The sequence below is a fragment of the Panonychus citri genome, unplaced genomic scaffold (assembly GCF_014898815.1).
Source record: "Panonychus citri isolate SS breed McGregor unplaced genomic scaffold, ASM1489881v1 Contig00136, whole genome shotgun sequence".
Taxonomy (NCBI): domain Eukaryota; kingdom Metazoa; phylum Arthropoda; class Arachnida; order Trombidiformes; family Tetranychidae; genus Panonychus; species Panonychus citri.
In genome coordinates, this window is record NW_026515541.1 from 1,741,167 (window position 1) to 1,764,152 (window position 22,986).

At 31.9% G+C, this 22,986-nt stretch overlaps 3 protein-coding genes across 3 annotated transcripts; 2 read left to right on the forward strand and 1 right to left on the reverse strand.

Moving 5' to 3' along the window:
* The first annotated feature begins 13,157 nt into the window (after positions 1 to 13,157).
* On the forward strand, positions 13,158 to 15,840 carry LOC128392479 (myosin-11-like). The gene has a single exon (XM_053352506.1). The coding sequence runs from the start codon at positions 13,570 to 13,572 to the stop codon at positions 15,838 to 15,840; it is 2,271 nt and encodes a 756-aa protein (XP_053208481.1). The 5' UTR covers positions 13,158 to 13,569.
* Positions 15,841 to 16,250: 410 nt separating this feature from the next.
* LOC128392480 (uncharacterized protein F54H12.2-like) lies at positions 16,251 to 17,465 on the forward strand. The gene has a single exon (XM_053352507.1). The coding sequence runs from the start codon at positions 16,251 to 16,253 to the stop codon at positions 17,463 to 17,465; it is 1,215 nt and encodes a 404-aa protein (XP_053208482.1).
* Positions 17,466 to 18,264: 799 nt separating this feature from the next.
* On the reverse strand, positions 18,265 to 22,223 carry LOC128392481 (uncharacterized). Its single transcript, XM_053352508.1, has 2 exons — positions 22,113 to 22,223; positions 18,265 to 21,909 (listed from the first exon to the last, which is right to left on the reverse strand). Exons 1-2 carry the CDS (start codon positions 22,221 to 22,223, stop codon positions 18,265 to 18,267), a joined length of 3,756 nt encoding a protein of 1,251 aa, XP_053208483.1.
* Between the last annotated feature and the right edge of the window lie 763 nt (positions 22,224 to 22,986).

Genomic DNA, 22,986 nt, shown 5'->3' on the forward strand with positions numbered 1-22,986 from the left:
TTGAGCTTCTTCAATCTTAATCATCTTCATCACCATCATCATCTCAATCTATTCCTAATATTTTGATTCTATTTTCATCCCTCAGAGTTGCCGATTCAATTGTCTTTTACTTGTTAATAATTTTCTTTTCATTAACAATCTCAAAATTTCATCTTCTCCACATGAAATTATTCAAAACGACAGATTAATTGTCTTACATGAATATTTGTTCTCGTTAATTGTTGACAAGTGATTAAGTGAGAAAAGATAAAAAAATTCTCAACGAAATTTTCAACTCATCGAATTGGTGAATTTCTATTACAGAAAAAAATTGGAATCATTTCTCTTGATAAATATTTAAACTCGACTGACACATGATGATAATAATTCTGATAATTTCTCATGATATTATGAAACTTTCGCCGAGTTGAAACTTAATATCTGATGCTTGGGAATTTCCATTATCATGAATAAGGAAGATGAAGAAGAAGAAGGAGAAAAAAGTTCTGAGTCGTTTTTTCATTGTTTCGATAATATTTTTTTTCTCTTCTTTGTCAATCTTTACACACTCTGAGTGTCAAAACTGTTCCAAGATTAAAATGAAACTTTTTTCTCTTCTTGTAATCTGAGTGTTGAAGATTTTTCATCACAAACTTTGAACTTTTTTTCTTCACTCACTTTTCATCATCTCTCATTATCGTTTCATCATGTTCTCAGCAATCTGATACCTTTTTCTGTGGTTAATATATCACTTACAGTCAGTTAGTTTGTACATTTGTATTTCTAATTGTCTTAGATGTGATTGATCATTGATCCTCTTTGATTATCATCATCATTTCATCCTGAGTATTTAAATTAATCTATTGGATGGAAATTGTTGTTGTTCCGATAATCTCAACATCTAATTTAGTTTCATGGGGGTTTTATTTATATTCTGATTCTGTTGTTTACATGGTGGGTGGAGGTTGGAAAGAGGAAGAGGATGTGAATAAATAAGAATGTGATGACTTGGGAAAAGGATGAGAATAAGATTATCTTGAAATCTTCATGTAAATTCAGAATTTTATTGAAAATGAGTAAATTGATGATGATAAGAATGTCAACTGATGATGATGATCAAATTAAGCTTCTTGTATGTTGTTTCTTGTTAGGGAAAAGGTTGTTGACACAATTTAAATTAAATGAGTGTTCAGTTAATTGTCCGAACTCATCTTGAGAATGAGAAACTTTTTTTTTCCTTCATCTCATCCCGATGGTTGATTGTTGTCTTTTTGCTCCAAGGTTACCACTTAATTAACAGGGAACTTAATTAAAAATTATATGAATAAATTGTTACACTGAACTAATCAGTGGGTGAGAGAGAAAAAGAGTGAGGGAGGGAATGAAGTGAAATGGTGAGAAGTGGTGGAATTGGATGAGAGTGGGAAAAAAGAGACAAGAAAAAGGTTGGAGGTAAAAGGAGAAAAGTGAATTGAAAGGAAAACATTGATTCCAATGAATTGAATGTTTCATTTTCATTGATGGTGATTCATTCTTGATACTTGATGGTGATAATATTGAGTCAGGGTGGGTGATGGTGGTGGTGGATTATATAGTTTCCATTGTGTTTCCATTCAGATCATTTCCAAATCAATTGATTGAGATTGTGTGACCATCTATCAACCTCAATTTCATGGTTCAACTAACCTTGAAGTTCAGCCTTTCACTGAGCTCATCATGGTTCAGGATTATTTTCATTATCCTCTGATTGTCCAGTTTAGTTAATCAAATGGATTAGCCAATTTAAAATCCAAAGAGGATCAAAAATCAACAGTCAATTTTTTTTCTATTGTTTTTTTTTTGCTTTCATATTAATTTTATTATCCCAGCGAAAGATAATAAATCATTAATTTGATTCATAAATTAGATGACAATTAATCATAGACTCTGTTAATTACCGTTATGTTCAAATATATGACGAAAAGTTAACATAATTAACTAACAATTAACGTGCCTCCAGTGATTTTCTTGTTGTATGTTAACTGGAAGCAATTTAAAATTAGATTAAGTAAATTGTGATTGGGATTGGGAAAGTTTTCTTGTTAACAATTAAAATATCTGCTAGTTGATCAACTTTAATTATCTTGTGAAAATGTATCAATTGGATTGTTGAAAGTTGAAATTATAGATAGTTCAGATATTATCATGATCAGTTGATTGTGATAATAAATTATTCATATTTAAACTACTGAATAAGTGAATTATTAACTATTATCAAAATTTGATATTTAGAATTGAAAATTGAAACTGAATTAGTAATGATTATCATTTATTACATCAATTTGATTTACTATCATCATCTTACAATCAAATTAATATTATTAGTTTATTATATTGATTCATATCCAGTGAATGAACTTTTCATTGTTAATTGTTACAATTTGATTCTATTTTTGTCTTGATTACTCTAGTTAATTACAATTGCAGTTGAATAGACTATTTAAATGCAATTAGACAAAAAGGTGATGTGAACAATTTACCCTCAGGGCTGTTGATTGTTAGTTAATACTGATAATTAACAGATGAACAATTAACAAGCAAAAAGTACAAATTAGAACTTTTTTTTCGTCAGTTCGATGAAGGTTGATTATCGAGTCTCTTATTTTTTTTGCAAAACATTGAAAACTTTGTTACTTAATCACAATCAATAGCAAATTGTACATCCAGGGCACGATGATTACGAAAATGTTGATTAATTAGTTTTAATTGTTACGATTTTTGTGTGAAATTTTATGGAAAATCAGAGCAAATAGAAATAAGAAATTGTTAGAAAACTTTTCGTACTCTCTGTTTGTTAATCTGAATTAACCTTCACGATTATGATATAAGCTTTAAATTGTAATTTAGATTGTTAATCAACAGTGAATTAAGTTAATCATTTAGGTTTGTTTTTCTCTTGCCATTTAGATTGATGGATTGGAGAGAAAACCCAATTGTATGAGAGAAAAAGAAAGCTATAGTTTTTGTGGAAAACGAAAATCAAGGAAAATGAACCCACGAAAATGCGCTAATATCAAGATGCTGCTAATTATGATTCGAAATCAACAATTAAGCACATAAATTAATCAAGTTAAAGTTAATGTTGTAAAATTGAATAATTATTGAGGTTCGCTAACCTTTCCTCAAATTTTATTGAACAAAATAAGAAGAAAATTACTCCCGAATTGTTTACCTCGAGGCGGAATCGTCGCCATTTGCTTGCTGCTTACTTGTTGAATTCATTTCCATCTTCATCCTCATCTTTATCATCTCATCTTTTCCTCTCTCACAAACGCTCTCTCTCTCTCTCTCTCTCTCTCTCTCTCTCTCTCTCTCTCTCGATTAAATGTCTTTTCATATTTTTTTGTTTTTTTTTCATCTTCATCCTGATGATCAACAACATCGTCCCGTTGACAGCCCAAGGACTTTGCAAAGGGACTTTGTACCTACACATAAACATCGCATTTGTATTGCAATGTTTCAATTTCTTATTTTCGTGTAAATTAATTGTAAACTTGAGGAATTAAAAAAGAAACAAAAAAAGAATATATTTAATCCATTAAAATCCTTGATTAAGGATAAACGTAATTGATTAATTGGATTATAATTGTTGCAGGTAAAGTTAAGACTCCTCCTTTTACTGGGAAGTGGCGGTAATATTATTATTGCATTTGATTTGATTGAGATAAGATAATTTTGAGATCGTTGACCGATCATGATCATGAAAAAACCTTCAGATTATTTTGTTTGTGATTATTTGATTATAACAAACAGAATCTAATCTGATATCATGATGATGTTGATGATGATGAGAGAGAGTTTAAATTTACAATGAACAAACAATAACAACAATCAGCAATCATGTGAATCTAGTGTGAAAGTTTTTCAAAGTAATTAAAAGTTAATTGAAACCATTTACATGAAAATAATTAACTTGACATCAATATCGTAATCAATATAATAACCGATAGTAATTTATACCGAGGGATTTTCAGGTTAATTGTAGGTCGAGGTGGAGGTTGATGATAATACAATCATAAGAATTGCTTTTTTCACTAACAATTTAATCATAATTAAGTTGGAAATGATTAAGGAAAAGTTCATTTTTTCCTTCATATTGTTTGTTTCATCATCATGAATATTATTATCATGATGATTAGTCAACAATGAATTTATATCATCTTCATTTATTTAATTGTGTATCTGCTGAGGTAAGAAAAAAGGTAGAAGTGAATTAATCACAATCAATGAATTAGTTTTTCGAGTTAGAACTTTTTTTCAGAACTCTCTCTCTCTCTCTCTCTTTCTTCATATTCAAAGTAATAATTTCATGATGATATTTATAAGAAGACTAATATTATATAACTAAGATGATAATGAGATTGTCAGACAAGTAAATTGGACTCATAGGCTTTGAAAAATGTTGCTTTTGGTTAGCACAATATTGTAATAACAATAATAATCACACATGATGATAATCATCATCATGATAACTAGGAAATGATAATCATGATGGTGGAAGGAAAAAAAAGTTCAACAATTGAATGAGAAATAATAACAAAGAAACTGGTTATAACTGTCAACTTGATTGATCATTGTTCAAATAAGCAACTCAATTGAACTTTTTTTTTTATTTCAAGATTAATATCAACTGGGAAATTATTTCATACTTTTTTTACCGTTACTTTGTTTTCTTGTTTGTTTCTTGGGGGGTTTGTTGTTGTTGTTTATCATTCATGGTGATTCTGAAATTCTGTTGAAGGATAAACAGGAGAGGGAGAGGAAAAAAAGTTGTATGTCTTTTGAACTGTTGCTCTGATTATTGAAAAAAATGAACAACAATATTAAGAGATACATGTTACCTCTTGGATCTCAGACATGATCTCAAAGGATCAACGGGAATTTTGTTCATGTTATCATGTTATTATTTCATGATAAGGTTGAATATTGAGCTTTCCCTGATTTGGAACTTTTCTCGTTAGATATGAAATATGAAGGAGATTCTTAGGAATCTATGAGATTCTGATGATTACTTTGATTCGAGATTAAGTTTTATTTTTATTCTTTCTCGTTCTCTTCTATTTTCTGGAACTTTTCGAGGTTTCAGAACTTTTCTTCTCGAACTCGTTCAATTTTACTGATTTTCTCTCTCTCTCTCTCTCTCTCAATTTCTCTCACTTTTTCTTTGCTTTGATATGTTTTTCTTTCTACATTGACATACGTTTCTATTCATTATTATTATTATTGTTATTTTCTAGTTGTAACAATTTCAGTTCCATGTGACTGAATATTCTGAATGGATTGTTGATGAATTTCTGTTTGGTTACAATACTCAAAGGAACGAGATTTTATCATGTTCCATGTTGATTCATACACTGAATTGATTGAAATCGAGTAAATTTATTTTAAGAATCTGCTTTTTCTTTCTCAAACTCTATTGTAATTATTATCGAAAGTTTCAATTTTCTTTCCCATCTAAATATCGACTATCATGGTTTCTTCATGGTAAATGGTTCAGTTCATCCAACTGAATTTCGGATCAATAAGAAATTATTACTTTTTATTAATTTTGATTTATTCTTCTCGCTTAATTTATTTATCATCGTGTTAATATACAATTAGTCATATTTATTGTATTGTTTGTGACTTTGTCTCCAATTGTCAATTTAAATTGTTGATAACAATTAATTTCACTTGTCAAATGTTAAATTAACTATTCAATTGTAATCAACTTGTTGTTGGGATCATTAATTTTCAATGATTTATTGTTGATCATGTTTACAAAATTTATGTTGACAATTAACGGAAAATTTTTTCATCGTGATTAACATTCATTGTTAATTCAAATTGAATAACATGAAACATTAATTGTATTGATAATTTATCATGTTAATTGTGTTTCAAATTAAAGTTATCATGAAAATATAATTCAAGTAAGATGTGATTGTGATTGGATTGATTAACAATTAATTAGTTACAATTATTATTATTATGTAAAAATTGAATGTAACTCAAGAGTAGATGCATTCCATACTACTCTGGCACAGGAAGGGGGTGGGGAATACTACTTCCGCTTTCTTCCGGTCCCTCCCCCTCCTAAACCCCACCCCCCAAATGCACTCATGCATAACCAAAAATAAACAAAATTGTAATCAGTCAACCGTGAATAAAATTACGCAATCGTGATCAGTCAACCGTGAATAAAATTACGCAATCGCTTAACCTTGAAAATTTACCGAAAGTGTGATCACTCAATCGTGAAAAATTAGGCAATCTCTTAACCTTAAGCTAAATCTAAAAAGTATAAAAGGGCAGGAAGTTCATACATGAAGTATAGTTTCATTTCATATTCAGAATGGATAACAGTGAAGAAATTTTGTTTAGTTATTCAGCTAACTCACGTGGTGAAGTGAATCACTTTCTTCTAATTAAGAAAAAGAAAGATGATTCATTTGTTTACCGAATGTTTATCAGTTCATGGACACCATCATGTGCAACTGGTGATGTAGCTGATGGACCAAACTTCAGTGTCGAGTGTTCATTAAAGAAATTCAAAAAGGTTCTCTTAGCTTTGGATGATCCGATGGGATATCATTACATCAAAGATAAGCTTTTCAAGTCGTATATGATTGCTATTTTGAAGAGTAAAGACTTCTCGGAAAAATTTGAAGAAGCTTTAACCAAACATGATCAAAAGTAAAATGTATAAAAGCCAACTTCATATCCTGAAAAACCACAGTTTAGTTTTGTGAGCAGAATGGATAAGTTGGAAATTATTTTTGATTATAAAAGGTGTTCAAGACCAATAACACAACATTATGTATTGGAACGGAAGCAAGGCGATAATGGAACATGGACATATCAGATGTGTATTTACTCTTTGTTTGCTCCTGGATTTCGAGATAATCTTGTTGATGGGCCGACCTTTTACATCAAGTGTACATTGGAAGAGTTCAAAAGAGTTCTTCAAGAATTGGATGATCCTATGGGTAATCATGAAATTAAGAGTGATGACTTTTTCCCTCGGACATTACCATCGTTCCATATGGTAACGGAAAAACCTGGACTCTTTACTTATCATCAAGCAATGGTAAAGATTGAATACGATGTTAAATTTTTCAATTCTTATCAAATTTCTGTTTTGAAAAGTAATGATTTTCAAGAAAAATTTAATCATATACTTGTAAAATACAAACAGTAAATAAAAATGTTTAATCGAAAAAAGTCTATTCATTTACATGAAAATGTTGAATCAATTTACTCACTTAAGGATTGATGAAATAAAAAACGCATGTGAAACGCGTCATTCTCATGTAAAGAAGAAAGGATAAAAGTGAAAAATTTTGGAATTGGATGAATAGAGCAAAAAGCCTATTCATTTACATGAAAATGTTGAATCAATTTACTCACTTAAGGATTGGTGAAATAAAAAACGCATGTAAAACGCGTCATTCTCATGTAAAGAAGAAAGGATAAGAGTGAAAAAAATTTTTGGAATTGAATAAATAGATCAAAGCCTATTCATTTACATGAAAATGTTGAATCAATTTACTCACTTAAGGATTGGTGAAATAAAAAACGCATGCAAAACGCGTCATTCTCATGTAAAGAAGAAAGGATAAAAGTGAAAAAATTTTTGGAATTGGATGAATAGAGCAAAAAGCCTATTCATTTACATGAAAATGTTGAATCAATTTACTCACTTAAGGATTGATGAAATAAAAAACGCATGCAAAACGCATTCATGTTGATAATGAGTGGAAAAAAATTAGCAAAAAAATTAGTTTATTGATGTTGACGAAACATGATTTGATGGCTTGCTTTGCAAATGCATTATCATGTATCTGATTTTGAAAACTAAACATTTTCTTATAAAAAAATCCCGCTGTAAATCCTCTTGATTTAATAATAATATTTGATTAATATCGTCGATAGCTGCAGTATAAGAATCAACTAAATTGTTAGTATTTTCATCACCAGTTGATGAAACTTCTCTCTCTTGCATTGCGAGTGCAGCTACTTCTAAATCAGATTTGAGAAGTGAAATCTCATTGAAAATGACATTAAATCCTTCGCCTCTTTCCAACATTCTTTGCCATAACGCGAAACTGTTTCCAATAGATAAATAAAACGCTTCCATATCTAAAAAGAAATAAAAAGGGACAAACGTAAAATCATTAAAATACATTTAATTTGTAGAAGAAATTTCATTGCTTTGATCAGATACATTTAATTTTTGTTCAATAATTTGTTCGTAAAAGGAAAGGGAAAGTATAAAATCAGGTTGGGAATATTGATATAAATCGATGGCCATTTCTAAACTAATTATGGCCTCGTTGTAGATAAAAAAGAGTTCATCCTGAATTTCTCCATCGGAACTTGTAATGAAACTGATGGTGGACATTTCCCACTTCAAACGTCTTACAAAATTTCGAACCCGCTCGACAAGATCTTCAAATCGTTCATTCAGGTCAATTGTGATGAAATCATCCATCGCATTGAGTAATCTCTCCAATAATCGTTCCATTCCTAATACATAAAAGAAAAAAATAAGAAAAAAAAAATTAGAAATTGACATTTAAAACAAGTAAAAATATTACTTTTAATCGGATTCAGAATCGGACGGAAAAAGTCCATCAGTTGAAGAAGAAACTTTGGAAGAATTAGTTGAATTTGTGTAAGGCAGTAAAGGGGTGAGAGAATCACAATAGCCACGAATTTGTGAACAGACACACGATCTCACATCATCACGTGTTGATAATAAATGGATAAAGTGGTTAAGGTTTGTGATCACGTCATTTATAGCGGCGGTCATTTCACCTTCATCACCTTCTCGCCCGTCCGTTGATGATATCATATTCTCACTCATGCGCTGTAACCTTGAAGTGAGGGAGCCACGATAATTAATGAGAGTCGCCAGAATATGATAAGTTGGGCTGTCATTTATAATTAGGGTCATTACGTCATATAATTTGAATACGACGGTTAGATAAAAAGCGGAAACCGTCATTATGAGTGAGATGATGGAGATAATTGTTATATTGTCCGCTCTCTTATTCGAACTGCTTTTTATTTGTCTTGTGTACTGGTTGGAGTACGAATCTATTAAAATATAAAATGAAACCTTTATTTAAAATTGTGAATATGGTCTCTCTCTGGAAAGTTGATAGGACTTTCATCATCAATAGTAAAGAGTGCAAAACAGGGAAAAAGTTCAATGCTGAAGTGCTAAAGTACAAGGAAGGAAAATATCTAATCTTCGCTTCGGGTTCTATTACTGCTGTTGGTTTTCTCTCAACTGCACATGCGAGAGAAGGACTGGAATATTTTTTTCCACTACAAACTATCGACTGTTTACGTGTTATCAACATGGTAGCTTCTGGTCAAATATTTATTCGAAATTTTGATGAACTGACTAAATTCAAAGAGGTAATGTGGGAGCCTGAAATCTTTCCCGCTGCTTACTGGTATTACCAGAAAAAGTGTATTTCAATCTATCCATCAGGTAAAATTATAATTACTGGCGGTCGACACCAGAGGGAGCTAACTGAAACTTTCCACAGATTCAAGAGGTATATAAGACAGGAGCAGAGTCGAAATGATTCAGTCAAAAAACATGTCTCAATTAAATTGGCACACGTTAAGTCAAATCAAAATCAACCCTAATCAAAGTTTCATCATCTCTTGGGGAACCGATGGAAACAACAAAATCGTTTGTGGTCGTGTTCATCTAAGATACTATGTCGCTGGTATCCCTACAAGATATGGTGTTGCTCTAAAACGATGGGAATTGAGTCGTCTCGCAAGCTTCATGATTGGTCATATCAACGGAACGGATACAAAACTACAGGATCAAATTGATGAACTAACCATCGATCGAACCGTTTGTGGAGATTATCTTCTCTCGAAACGGGATCGGAGGATTTCCATCAAGGCTGATGATGTAAATAAAATTCTCAACCTTATCCCTGGCCTTTGTTTTCTTCTCGGCTTCCTAAGACCCGATGCATTCATCGACTGTCAAAACCCTGGTAAACTACTTGAAGATGTTTTCATCTGGTCACGGATTATCAAGGAAAAGGATATCGATCAAACCTGGGATGGAGAGGAATGTTTCACTACCGGTAAACTAAATCTTGATCAAATTCGGATCCTTCAAAAAATGGATAATCTTTATGATACATTCAACACTAACATCGGAGCGATGTTGCTGCCCCCTGTTACTTGTAGCAAGAAACAGTTCAACTCTCGGATCATGGGTCAATTCATTGAATCTATCAGTGAACCCTTCAAGAAAGATCCAGAGATGATCAAGTCTCTTGCCCTTGTCCTGCGTGGGGTGAGTCCCGCCCACACCAAGTAGTATAAAAGAAGATCTTGGTTCCAAAAATTCATCATTTTATTATGGATCGTATTTGTGGTTACTTCGATACTCAAGGGTTCTATCATAAGGGATTATTCTATCCTGCTGAAGTGGCTGTTCTTGGTGGTTGTGTTACCATGTCGATCGCTATTGGACACCACCTTAATCCTGACCACTTCTCAAACAAAGATAGAAAAAAGATCGCCTTTGCTGAGAGATACCACGGAATCCCGTTCATATCACTTGATCAGAAGATGGAACCAAATCTTCTCCCGATAATGCTACATAATTTTTACACAGGTAGAGTTGCCCCTGGTAAAGATTTAATCGCTTGTAAATCACTGGAAGCAGAGAGGATTCTTACCACTCTCGCTATTCCTTGTATTAATGTTATTGATATTGGTGGAACTTGGAACAATATTTCCAAGGAGAGAAAACCTTGTCATTTACATAAAAGCGGTAATAAATGTAGCTTGAATGCTGTACTCAATCTTAAAGATTGGGTTGACTCTTTATAAGAAAATAAAAATATTTTTTTTCTAAAAATGTTTGATATTTATTTAAAACATCCTTTCACCATGTTAATCGCCGGTCCAACAGGATCAGGTAAAACACAATGGGTGAAGAAATTAATTAATAACGCGAATACAATATGTTCACCTCCACCTTTACGTATTCATTACTTTTACGGTGAATATCAGAAAACTTTTGATGAATTAAATCATGTTAATTTTATTAAAGGTTTACCTGAAAATCTAATTGAAAAAATAGACGGAGCTAATCCTGAATGGATCATTATAGATGATTTAATGCATGAAACATCAAATTCTAAATTTGTTTCTGAACTTTTCACAAAGGGGAGTCATCATCGAAACATCTCAATTATTTTAATTGTTCAAAATTTATTCGTTAAAGGAAATGAAACACGAAACATCTCTCTCAACTCTCAATACATGATTCTATTTAAAAATCCGAGAAATCAAATCATTGGATCAACTATCGCCAGGCAAATTTATCCAAATAAAGTCAGTAAATTTCAATCAATATTTGAAGATGCAACTAGAAAACCTTACTCATACTTATTTATTGACATGAAACCTCAAACACCTCATGAAGTTAGATTATTAACTAATGTTTTAGGTGAAGATTTAATGTACGCTTATGTTATATAAGAAATCGAGTTCAATGATTCTATTAAAATGTCAGTTAAACAAGCATTAACAGTTGAACCGCTTCTTAGGTCCTTAGTTAAGGCTCCAATTAAGAAGCGGAAGCTGATGATAAAGAAACTACCCGATAGAGTTTTACGAATTATTAGTGGAATAGCCAGAAATATGTTGACAGGTAAAATTCGCCTTTCACCTGGCTCTTTAAAAAGAATTAAAAAATATAAAAAAGATATAAGAAGTATTGGAAAAAGGAAAGGTAAAAACTTGAGAAAAATAATTTCTCAGAAAGGTGGAGCTTTACCAGCTTTACTTATACCAGCATTAACTTTATTAGCTAACATTGTTGCTAGTAAAATATGAACACAGTCACAAAAATGATTCTCATCTCCGAGGATCAGTATAATCGCAAATGTACTGAAGATAAATCCGAATTATTACCTTTACTCAATTCAAATCTATCGGATGATCTTAAAATTAGATTCATAAATGAGGTACTGAAAAGAAAAGGTCAGAAAATGATTCTTCCAGAACCAATAGAAACAAAAATCTCTCAATCAATACCTGAAGCAATAAAAGAACCTATTTCTGAACCAGCAATTGAACCAACAATTGAACCTACAATTGAACCTACAATTGAACCAGTAAATGAACAAAGTAATGATTTGAATGATGATGAAGATGATTATCAAAGTTTCAGTTCAAATGTTTCAGAAACTTGGACTACCAAGGCAACGAGATTAAAACTGTTACTTAATAAAATTCCCGGACTAATTAACGCAAATGGACAAGTTGTTGAAAATAAAAAACCTTATGCTAGAAGTGATATTGATGATGTTATACGATACATAACTAGTCGCAATGATCCAACAAGAGCACCACCAGGGGCTAAATATGTAATTTCGCAAATGATTTCTAAACCAGAGTTAAGAAGCTATATTAGAAATGAGAAAATAGATCTCATTGTTCCAGCGAAAAAAGTTGTAACATGGCTTCAGGCATCAGCTTTGAGGAATACTTCAACCCAGAAAAGGGCGGATCCTTAGGTGGATTAAAACGATTTTTTTATCATTTAAAAAATTCAAATCCATCCGTTAAATTGAAAGATGTTCAAAAATGGTTGAAAGATCAGGATGAATATAATTTATTCAAACAAACAAAAAAACGTTTCCCTCGTCTTCCTATTCTCGTCAATAAAATGAATGAACAATGGCAAATCGATTTAATGGATATTGCCTGGATGAGTAAACACAATGATAATTATCGTTATTTACTAAACATTATTGATTGTTTCAGTAGATTTGCTTGGGTTATACCAATAAAAACAAAAAGTGCAACCGAAATTGTTGATGCGTTTAAAAAATTATTTACGAAAATTAAACCTGAAAAAATTCAAAGTGATCAAGGAAAAGAGTTTAAAAATGTTCAATTAATTAAACTTTTTAAAGAAAATGGAATCAACTTTTTCACAACAACTGATGGGACAGTTAAATGCGATTATCGAGAGATTCAATAGATCGTTAAGAAATAGAATCTCTAGATTTCTTTATCATAAAAATAGTCATCGATTCATTAATGAATTGGATTCAATTGTTAAAGGATATAATCGATCTTTTCACAGAACAATTCAAATGGCCCCATCAGAAGTAAATAAAAATAATGAGAAACAAGTTCTATTGAATATTAGAAAAACTCACATAATTAATAAAGCTAAACAGAAACCTTTCAAGTTAGGAGATACAGTTAGAATCACGAGATATAAAAATATTTTCGAAAAAGGAGATACACCAAATTTTGGAACCGAAATTTTTGTAATTCGTTATGTGAAAAAAACTCCTCAAGGTTATATTTATAAATTAAAGGATTTAGATGATGAAGAAATCACATCAATTTTTTATCAATATGAATTAATACTAACAAAGAAACCATCTCTATATAAGATCGATAAGATCATTAAAACAAGAATAAATAAACGTACAAAGAAAAAAGAATATTTTGTTTCCTGGGTTGGTTATCCGTCTAAATTTAATCAGTGGATTGATAATGTCGAGTCAATCTGATGAATATTATATTGAAGCTGTTTCCAACGCTTCTATGGATCTTTTCCCTGAAAATACTCTGACTAAATTTACTAATCGATTGCATCATCCAATCAATCTAATAGGAGAATGGGTTGTAGCTATCCATGAGATATTTTATCCCGTTGATTTAGTGATTGATAGAAAAGAAATTTATCTCACTTTAGAATTTCCTGATGGACAAAGAAAAATCAAATTCGAAATAAATGAAATTGATGGTTTAGAAGGTGTGATTCATAACATCAACACAAGATTAAAAGAAATTTATGATGAAGTGATTTCCGTTATTCCAGCAAAAATTGCTAAAAGAGAAAGTGATAAATTTGATCCAACAGACGATACAAAAATGGATACATTAAAACTTCTCGCTATTACAGATGAAGAAATGGAAGCGATGGGATCAAATGTCTATCGAAGAAAAATTCAAAGTTTAATTGGTCGAATCGCAGCGGAAATTGAGAAAGAAGAGGAGGTTAAGAAACAAAAAATTCTCGAAATGAATCATAAGAAAACTATTCAACAATTAAAACAACGTATCGAAATCGAAGAGCAACTTGAAGAAAAAAAGGTGAAAATTAAAACTAAAGAAACAGAAATTAGCGAGAAAAATGATATAATCGCTAATCAAAGAACTACAATTGATACCCTGAGGGAGGAAATTAAAGGGCATGAAACAAAAATTTCCGCTAAGGATCAAGAAATCTTGATGTGTAAAAATGCAGCAGATGAACAGAATAAAATTAAAACAACTTTTGATGAAGTCTTTCAGCGTTTAGATGATGGTATATCAAAATTAATCGAAATTATTGATACACAAACAAGCAGAAAAGCTACGGCGGAAGTTGATATCCTAAAATACAAAAACAGTCTGACCATTGAAAATGAAAAACTTGAGAAATTAACTCAAGAGATTAAAGATAAAGAAAATGAACTGAAAAAAGCTAATGAAAAATTACATACACTAATAATAACTAGTAAATCTGATAATAAATCGAATGAAAAGATTGAGGAGATCATAACAAAACCTGTTGAAGAGTTGAAAAAAGTTAATGAAAAGTTAGATGAGATTATATCAAAACCAGATGAAGAGTTGAAAAAATTAAATGAAAAATTAGATGTTATTGCGTCAAAGCCCGAAGAAGATTTGAAAAAGGCTCATGCTAAATTGGATATTTTATTAGCATCATCAGGTTCCAATCCTAAAGTGGTTGATTTACAATATGAAATAGTTCGAACATTGAGCGATATTATTCGAGCGAAAAATGAATCATTTAATACAACTCAATCATTTGCATTTGCATTACAAAGACAATTAATGGACTCTGAAAGAGCTTTGGTAAATAGCAAGATCATAATTGAATCGAAAGAGAAACAACTAACCGCTGAAAGAGAAATGAAAAAACTTCAACAAGATGAAGCAGATCGACGTCTCGCGGATTATGAAAAAGTGATTGCTGAAAAAAATAAAAGAATTGAAGAACTTGAAAAAGAAAAGACTGAATTAATAGCTCAAAGAGACTCGGCAAACGGTCAAATTTTAACCGCTTTGAATGAGATTTCGAAATTACAAGCGGAAATAAAAGAAATAAAATCAATTACCAAAACAATGAATGATGCTCTTCAAACAGAGATCACAACAAATCGTGAACAGGATAAAAAAGTTCAAGCAGAATTAGATGAAATAAAAACCTCGATCGAAAATATTGAAAAAAATATTGAGAAATTGACTGTTAAACGGAAAAAAGTTGCGAAAATTATTGATAATTCAATTGATATAAATGAACCACCAGAAATTGTATTGAAAGATGACCTGATCACTATCAAACGAGGCATGTACGAAGATCGAAAGTTTATTCCAAAGTTCGATGATCCTTTAATGTTAGAAACATTTGGGTTTAGTTATGATCCCTCACCAGTGTTACATACACAGAAAAAAATCACTGCAAGAAAAACTGTTGATTTAAATTATGGATCTCATTTAATTTATGTTTATTCCGATATTGTTGCTGAACATTTTGTTGGTCAACAATCTGTACGAGTCCTCCGAGTTGTTCCTCTCAAAAGAGGGAAAAGTCATGATATTGTTCATGAAAGATTTGTTAAGCCACTTTATTTCCCAGTAAGAACAAATAGAATCGAAGAAATAAATTTCATTCTTGGTGATGAAACTGGAAGTTTAGTTAGATTTGCTTCCGGTAGAGTTCATATTGGTCTACACTTGAAACGTATTATATAAGAAGTTGATTAATGATTAAATTATAAAATGCAACGAAAAAAATATTGTTCATGTGAGTCCGATTTCAAAAGATTTTATCTTAATCAAGGTGGTAATGGATTCTCTGATATTGAATTGTTCAGAGGTTCACCTTACCAGAGAGGATATGGAATCGGAACGCTTATTAGAAGATTTAGTATACCATTATTAAAATATCTCGGTAAACAGGCTATTCGAACGGGAGTTGGAGTTGGTCAAGATATTCTAGAGAAGAAAAACATTAAAGAATCACTTAAAACTAGAGGTGTAGAAGGTCTCAAGAAGACAGCAATGGATGCCTCAAGCAAAATAAGTAAATTAGTCGGAGGAGGAATTAGAAAGAAAGTATATAAGAAGTCGAGGAAGAGGAAAAGAAAAGATATTTTTTCATAATGGAATATTTACATGCAGCCTCTGTTCCCTCAACAAAAAGTGAATTGTCACTTTTTTCTGTTCCACCAACACAAGTAGCAATCGAATCTTCATACGAAGTTGAATACAACCCTTCAGCATCCCTTGAATCAAGTCAATATCATGAGATATACATTCCTGCCTCTGATGATTTCACTGATCTTTCGTCAACAATGATTCATCTTAAAGTGCAAATACTTGAAGAAGGAAAACCAACAAAAAAAATTTTTCAAACCGTTCCCGATTTTGGACATGCAATTTTTGAACAAATTGACTTTATTTTAAATAATGTTAATACAGTCAAGTCTTCAAATATGTATCATTATCAAGCTTATTTAGAAAATCTATTATTTAAATATCCCTCCAACATCGATATTGGTTCAGAAGGTACAAATGGGAGTGATGAAAAAGAAATGTATTTTAATCTTCATGTACCAATTTGTCAACAAGATCGCTTATTGATTAATGGTGTGCCCATACAAATTTGCTTCACTCGATCGAAAAATGGATTTCCAATAGTTGTTGGTGATAAAACACCATTAACAGTGAAAATTACTAAATTATCGGTTCATATCAAGAGAATTAAACTCTTTCCTGACGCTCAAGCTGGTGTTTTAACTACACTTGAAAAAATTCCAGCTAAATATTTCATTGTTAGAAATGAACTTAAAGCATTTGCTCTTAATCCTGGTTCTAAAGATTATAGTTTCGAAAATGTACACAATGGAATCTTTCCGAGGAGAATGATTATTGGAATTGTTAATTCAAAGGCTTTTTCGGGTGAAATTGAATTAAATCCATTTAAATTCGAGCATTATAAATGTAATCACATCTCATTGAATGTTGATGGTGTCATGATTCCAAGTATTCCTTACAAACCCGATTTTATCGCTAAAACGGCTGTTCGCGAATATATTGATTTATTCAAAGCTCTTGATCAAAGTGAAGGTATCCCTCAGATTGATATTAAATACAGTGAATTCTGTGAAAGAAAAACATTGTTCGGATTCGATTTGACTAATGATGGATCAATTGGAGGAGAAAGTGGTACTTTGAATCTATTACGAAGAGGAAGTATAAGACTTGAATTAAGATTCGCTGAAACATTCACTGACCAGTTGAAAATTATTGTCTTCAGTCAATTTGATAATGTTATAACTATCGATAGAGATAGAAATGTTACATTAGACTATTAATGTTAACTACGGAGGATATTTATAAGTTAATGAAAAATAAGAGAAATTTTGGTGGGGTGTTTCCATCTGATAGATTACCAGTTTCATTTACTAAACCTAAAAGCTTCATAATTAATTTAGATCCTGGATATAAAGAAGGTTCTCATTGGGTCGCTGTTAAATTTGACTACAATGGAAAAGCAAGTTTTTTCAACTCTTTTGGCGGACCGCCTGAAGGAAATATTCTTTCATTTATTGAAAAACATGCACCAAATGGATATACATACAATCCCAATAAATATCAGGGAAATCTGTCAACTTCTTGTGGTTATTTGTCTATTTTATTTATTTGTTTGGCTAGTGCAAAGTTTATTAAAATTTTCGCGAAATGTAAATATGAAAGTAATGAGAGACAATTGATTAAGTTGATCAGAAAAAATTTTAATTAGAAATTGAATTGGTCAACTCTACAAATTGTCGCTTGATGCGATCACATTCTTGTCGCTTTTTAGCGACATTGACAGATTCTTTTTTCTGTAGAGCGATCAGCTTACGATTGGCTTTCAATCGTTTTTTACCAAGAAAATAAAGGACAGCTTCTGGATTCTCCTTCATTCGAGCTTCACGGGCCTTTCTTCGAATCCGTGATGATGTTGATGGTGTTTCACTTGGCTGTTGCTCGGCAAGACCCTCAGCCCACAGTTCCTCGAAGTGGGACCAATCCATTGATTCAACAGTTAATGTAGAATTGTATTCAGTTTCCATTTTTCACTTTTTAAAAATAAACTTTCACAAATGAAAAACTATAAATGAATGAGCATTAATCTTCTCTTTCAATTTTATAATGTCCATACGCGAGGGAGCTAATTCCATCTCCCAATAAATATCTTTTATCTTCCAGAGGCGTGATCGCTATTTTCTCTTGCGTATACATATGGATGTCATGGTTGGTTGAACCTAACCTTCGATTTGTTACCATATGGATTTCCTCTTGAAATAAACAACGTTTATAATCGTCAAATGACAGCTTGTTGGCGACAACTTGTCTCTGTACTCCCTTCGCTCTTTTTTTCACGCCCGATGCACTTTTAATAACGTAAAGTTTCGGTTTTATCGCAACAACTTCGTGAATTTCATCACCAGCCATTTCATCTTTCAAATATCCAATTTCTTTTTTATGTTCATCAGAGTGTAACGGATGATTTTGTGGAAGATCACTCAAGTCCATTACATGTTCAACTTGTTTCAGATCTTCAATCAAATGATTTGATTTCAACTCAATCAATAGAGAATCAGTATCGGAATAGATGAGTCGACAACGATCACCGAAAGTACATTTAAAAGTATCGTAATACAGTGTATAAACATGTAGTTTCGAGAGTTCAAGCACTGTAAATCCTGTTACAATTGGTTTGTTCATTAAAACTACATCTTTTTTCATCTGAAACATGACCTTATTTTCATCAATAATTTTGAATCTTTGTAGTAGATGTTTTCTCAGTCGTCGCGCAGCCATTGGTTCGGATGTTGTCACATCAACTTTGACATGTTTTCTTTTATCCTCCATCAATTTACCGTAAATACTATTCACGAATAGTTTATAAAGAGATGAAGTAAATGGATCTTTTGCTTGTTGTCTTTTCGATGTGCAGAACTCAATATAATCTTGTAGCCAAGGCAACGAAGAAAATTTGAGAATACGATGAATCTTAGTCACTTTGAGTCCTTTTTCCATATAGAATTTTAAATTAAGACCATGAACAACGTATTTTTCTCTCTTGAGAAAAGTGGCAACTAGTTTTTCACTACTTACACTATGATGACCTCTTTCTTGTAATTTTTCAACAATTCTTTTAGCATAAGGACTTAACATTTCATTATCTATCTTTAGTTTATGTGGTGCCAGTGGAAAGTCATCATGTTCATCATGAAGTTCAGATGGATATTCTAAATCAACTTCATATATATAATTGTAACCGGAAGAGAATCTTAGATCGCGAAGTACAGCTTCTTCATCATCGAAGTTTTTCCAAGCATAGTAAGCATATGGGAGGTAAGAACACATCGCATAGCCATAAAGATTATTCACATCAAGATATAGTAAATGTGTTTGATCACCACCGTCATATCCAGGTACATTTGGATTATTTGCTTTGACATATCGTCTAGCAACAGTGGTCAAACCGCCACGAATCCCTTTTTCAATCATCATTAACTTATCGATATCACAAAAAAGTTCAACTTCTATTTGAAGACGACGAAAAGCAGCAGCGAAAGAAAGTCCAGGGCCTGTCATATAGTGAGGTGGATCAATTTTAAAATCTTTCATTGATGTTTCTCTGAAATTCTCGAAAGAGGCTGCTAACATGTACACGTCAACTTTAAGATAAACATCGATAAGATCACCGAGCACTTCACAATTAAATTGATGCCAAATTTTTTCTAACCTTGAATACATTTCATCAGAAATGTTAGAATCAGTTAGAGAAGAATAAAATTTGTCTTTTGATGGTAAACAGTTGTCATAAAATTTATCAATAGATGAAATATATTCATAAGGTAATGTTGCTTTTTTTAAAACTTCTGACAAATCCCCAGTTGACCATTCTTGTCTTAAGAAGTGAAGTTTATCATCAGTTGATAAATTAGAACTTAAAGTGTCAAGACTCGTTGGTAAAAAGGCTAGAGAATCAAGAAAAGCAAATTGACCGATAAAAAATCCAATATACTTTTCAAGTGATGATGGAATTACAATAAGTCTAGCATTGAAAATATTTTCAGCGATATTCTTAATAATAATGTGTCCATCATAGTTTTTAAGGTTATGAAAGAAAACGGGGATACGAGTTGGTAAAGAACGTTGTAAATTACATTCTGGGTGAGCGGCACCTCTGAAAACACCAGTGAGATGACAATGATCACGTACTCTCTTTTGTAAATCAAGGTATTGGCCACAGATTACACAATAATCAGTTTTTTTAAAATCATCCTCATCTTCATCAGTCATTACTAATGGTTTAATATTTGCTTTCAAATAGTCTTGTAAAGGTTGTTGTAGATCTCTTATCTCCCGTAAAAAATCGCCTACGATATTGTTTCCATGACAAAAGTTTTTAAATAGAACATTTTTTTCCCAATCAACAACAATGTAACCATAACTACATGGTTCATGTCTGAATGGTTTTTGTGGATCACCTGTCGGAATAGACAAACACTCAAAATCAGCATAAATGACGAACGGGTGTTTTTCTTCTTTACTGAAATTCTTTTTCATTAAATAAGAGGGTTCACCAGTTCGTTTTGGCATAACAATACGTTGTGGTTCATACTGATCACAATCTACAATATGTGCAATAAGTTTTTGTTCATCATGGAAACCAATCAAACATCTTTGACAATATTTTCGTTGATATGACGATTTAGATGATAAAAGTCGTTGAAATGAAGTTATGGGATAATAATGATCACCATAAAGAAAAAGGAGAACATGTTTCTGTAATTGATGTTTGGTTATTCGTATTGGAATAACATATTTATCATCCATGTTGTAAGAATAAACATTTACTGAAATATTGTTGCTTCGTTCAAAAGTGTCTATTTGTTTCAAATCAACAATCCCGCGACATGAAGAGAAATCATATAAATCAATAAATGTACGATAACTTGATATTCGTTGACCATTTCGTGAAGCTGGATGAAGTGAAGCTAAAATTGAATACATAAAACAATCTGTTTCAGTTTTGAGATTTATTAAACACTTTTTTGAATTTAATTTTGCCGGTAAAGAATGAGAAGAACATCCTCCTTTATGCGGTTGATATTTACCAACACTTAGTTCAATGTATTGAATTGACTCAATCCAGAACCCACTTCCTTTCTCGGTAAACTGATCACAAATTTCTCTTATTTCATTAAAACTTTGAGAAATTTCAATATTCAGGTCATCGCCTTGATAAAGTGGTTTATTTATAGAGTGTAAATCTGCAACAACAGTGTCTATTTGTTGACTACTTAGTTTCGACATTTGAGTGTGTAAATTAATGTCATAAACTACACTGCCGAGCTCCTTTCTCAAACAGTCTAGTATATTCTTCAATTTATCACTATATTTTCTTTCAACTTCATCGATATCAACTTCGTTAATTGAACATTTATAATATCGAATCATTCCATTATATGCTTGTTTAGTTAATATAAAATCATCAATTATAGATGTTGAAGGTGTTGGTAATGATGTTAAAAGAGATCGACCTTTACACTTGTGATTAGTTAAACGAGTTGATAGGTAGAATCTCTTTTTACATATTGTACATTGTTGACTCTTTTTTGTTGTTCTTGGAATTGGTCGTTGTATTTTTGGAGTGGTGAAGTCCCACTTTCTACAATTGTCGATGCATGGACACTCATGAGATAAGTAAACTCCTAAATTAATGTTGGTATAATTACAACATGGGCATTTGAAATCCTAAGATTAAAAAAATTTCAATTAAATCTAATCTAAAATGCTCATCATTCAACTTACCATTCTAAAGCCTATCTCCAATCGGGACTGGCAAGGTTTTCAAATCAACAACCGTTTATATACCCGAAAGAAAAAATCACGCATGCGTAAAGAAAAAAAAGTTTAATGGTCATGCGTATTCAAGGTTGATAAGAATGATTATTTACTCTTTTTTCCCAAAATTCTCCAGCTTGATATTTATAATGAATATAATCAAAATATTTTTTGGCCTTATCGTATTGATCAGAACTAATTTCGACTCCATCCCGAACAATCATTTCCATCCATGGCCAACGTTGTGGACCTTCGGTATTAGAGTTGACCCGTCCAGATGAAATACGGGAAAATCAACCTCTCGACGAGCAGCACAATTCATTCTCTTAGTTTTTCGATGAATCCCATAAAGTTGGCTATTGATCCAACATGTTCAGCCACTTGTCTAGCTTTTTCTTTGAGTTGAAAGCAGTATAGACAACGATACATAATTGGATTTGCTTCGATAATTCGTCTTTGATCTTCCTCCATTTTCTCAATTTCCTGAACTTCGTCACGAGCAGCAACAATCCAGAAGTTTTCCTTGGTTGTCTTTTTCTCTTCTGGACCAGAGAAGTTTATCAATCGTTCACCTGGCACGATCGTTTTGTCCCACCTTAGCATTGAAGTGACCAAACCATCCTCTTCATACCACATTTCGAGATCTGAAGGCCACTCATTCATCACCTCACTCACTCGCACTTGCAAAATAGGAGGTTCATCGGGAGTTCGAATCGCGGTATTAGAAGATGGTTCGTCCATTCGAGAAGAAAGACGAGTAATACGACGGTCATCGATTGTCGAAGTTGATGGTTGGGGTTGCTCAATAGCTGAGGTTGAAGGTTGAGGGTCAACGTTGGATGGAGAAGAGTGTTGATCAGCAGAAGATCGAGGTTGATTAATATTCATCTCTTCAAGTGACGGCATACTAATATATCTTGAGGTTGATTGAGACACTATTTGTTAAAGAAAAAATGGAAAAGAAGAAATCAAGTAAAAAAATGATTG

Excerpts from the sequence above, each read along its gene's own strand:
- LOC128392479 (XM_053352506.1), top strand. The coding sequence starts at position 13,570 with ATGTCGAGTCAATCTGATGAATATTATATTGAAGCTGTTTCCAACGCT.
- LOC128392480 (XM_053352507.1), top strand. The coding sequence starts at position 16,251 with ATGGAATATTTACATGCAGCCTCTGTTCCCTCAACAAAAAGTGAATTG.
- LOC128392481 (XM_053352508.1), bottom strand. The coding sequence starts at position 22,223 with ATGATTGTTCGGGATGGAGTCGAAATTAGTTCTGATCAATACGATAAG. Across the intron at positions 21,910-22,112 it reads GAGAATTTTGGGAAAAAAGA|GATTTCAAATGCCCATGTTG; the intron begins GTAAATAATCAT and ends TTTTAATCTTAG.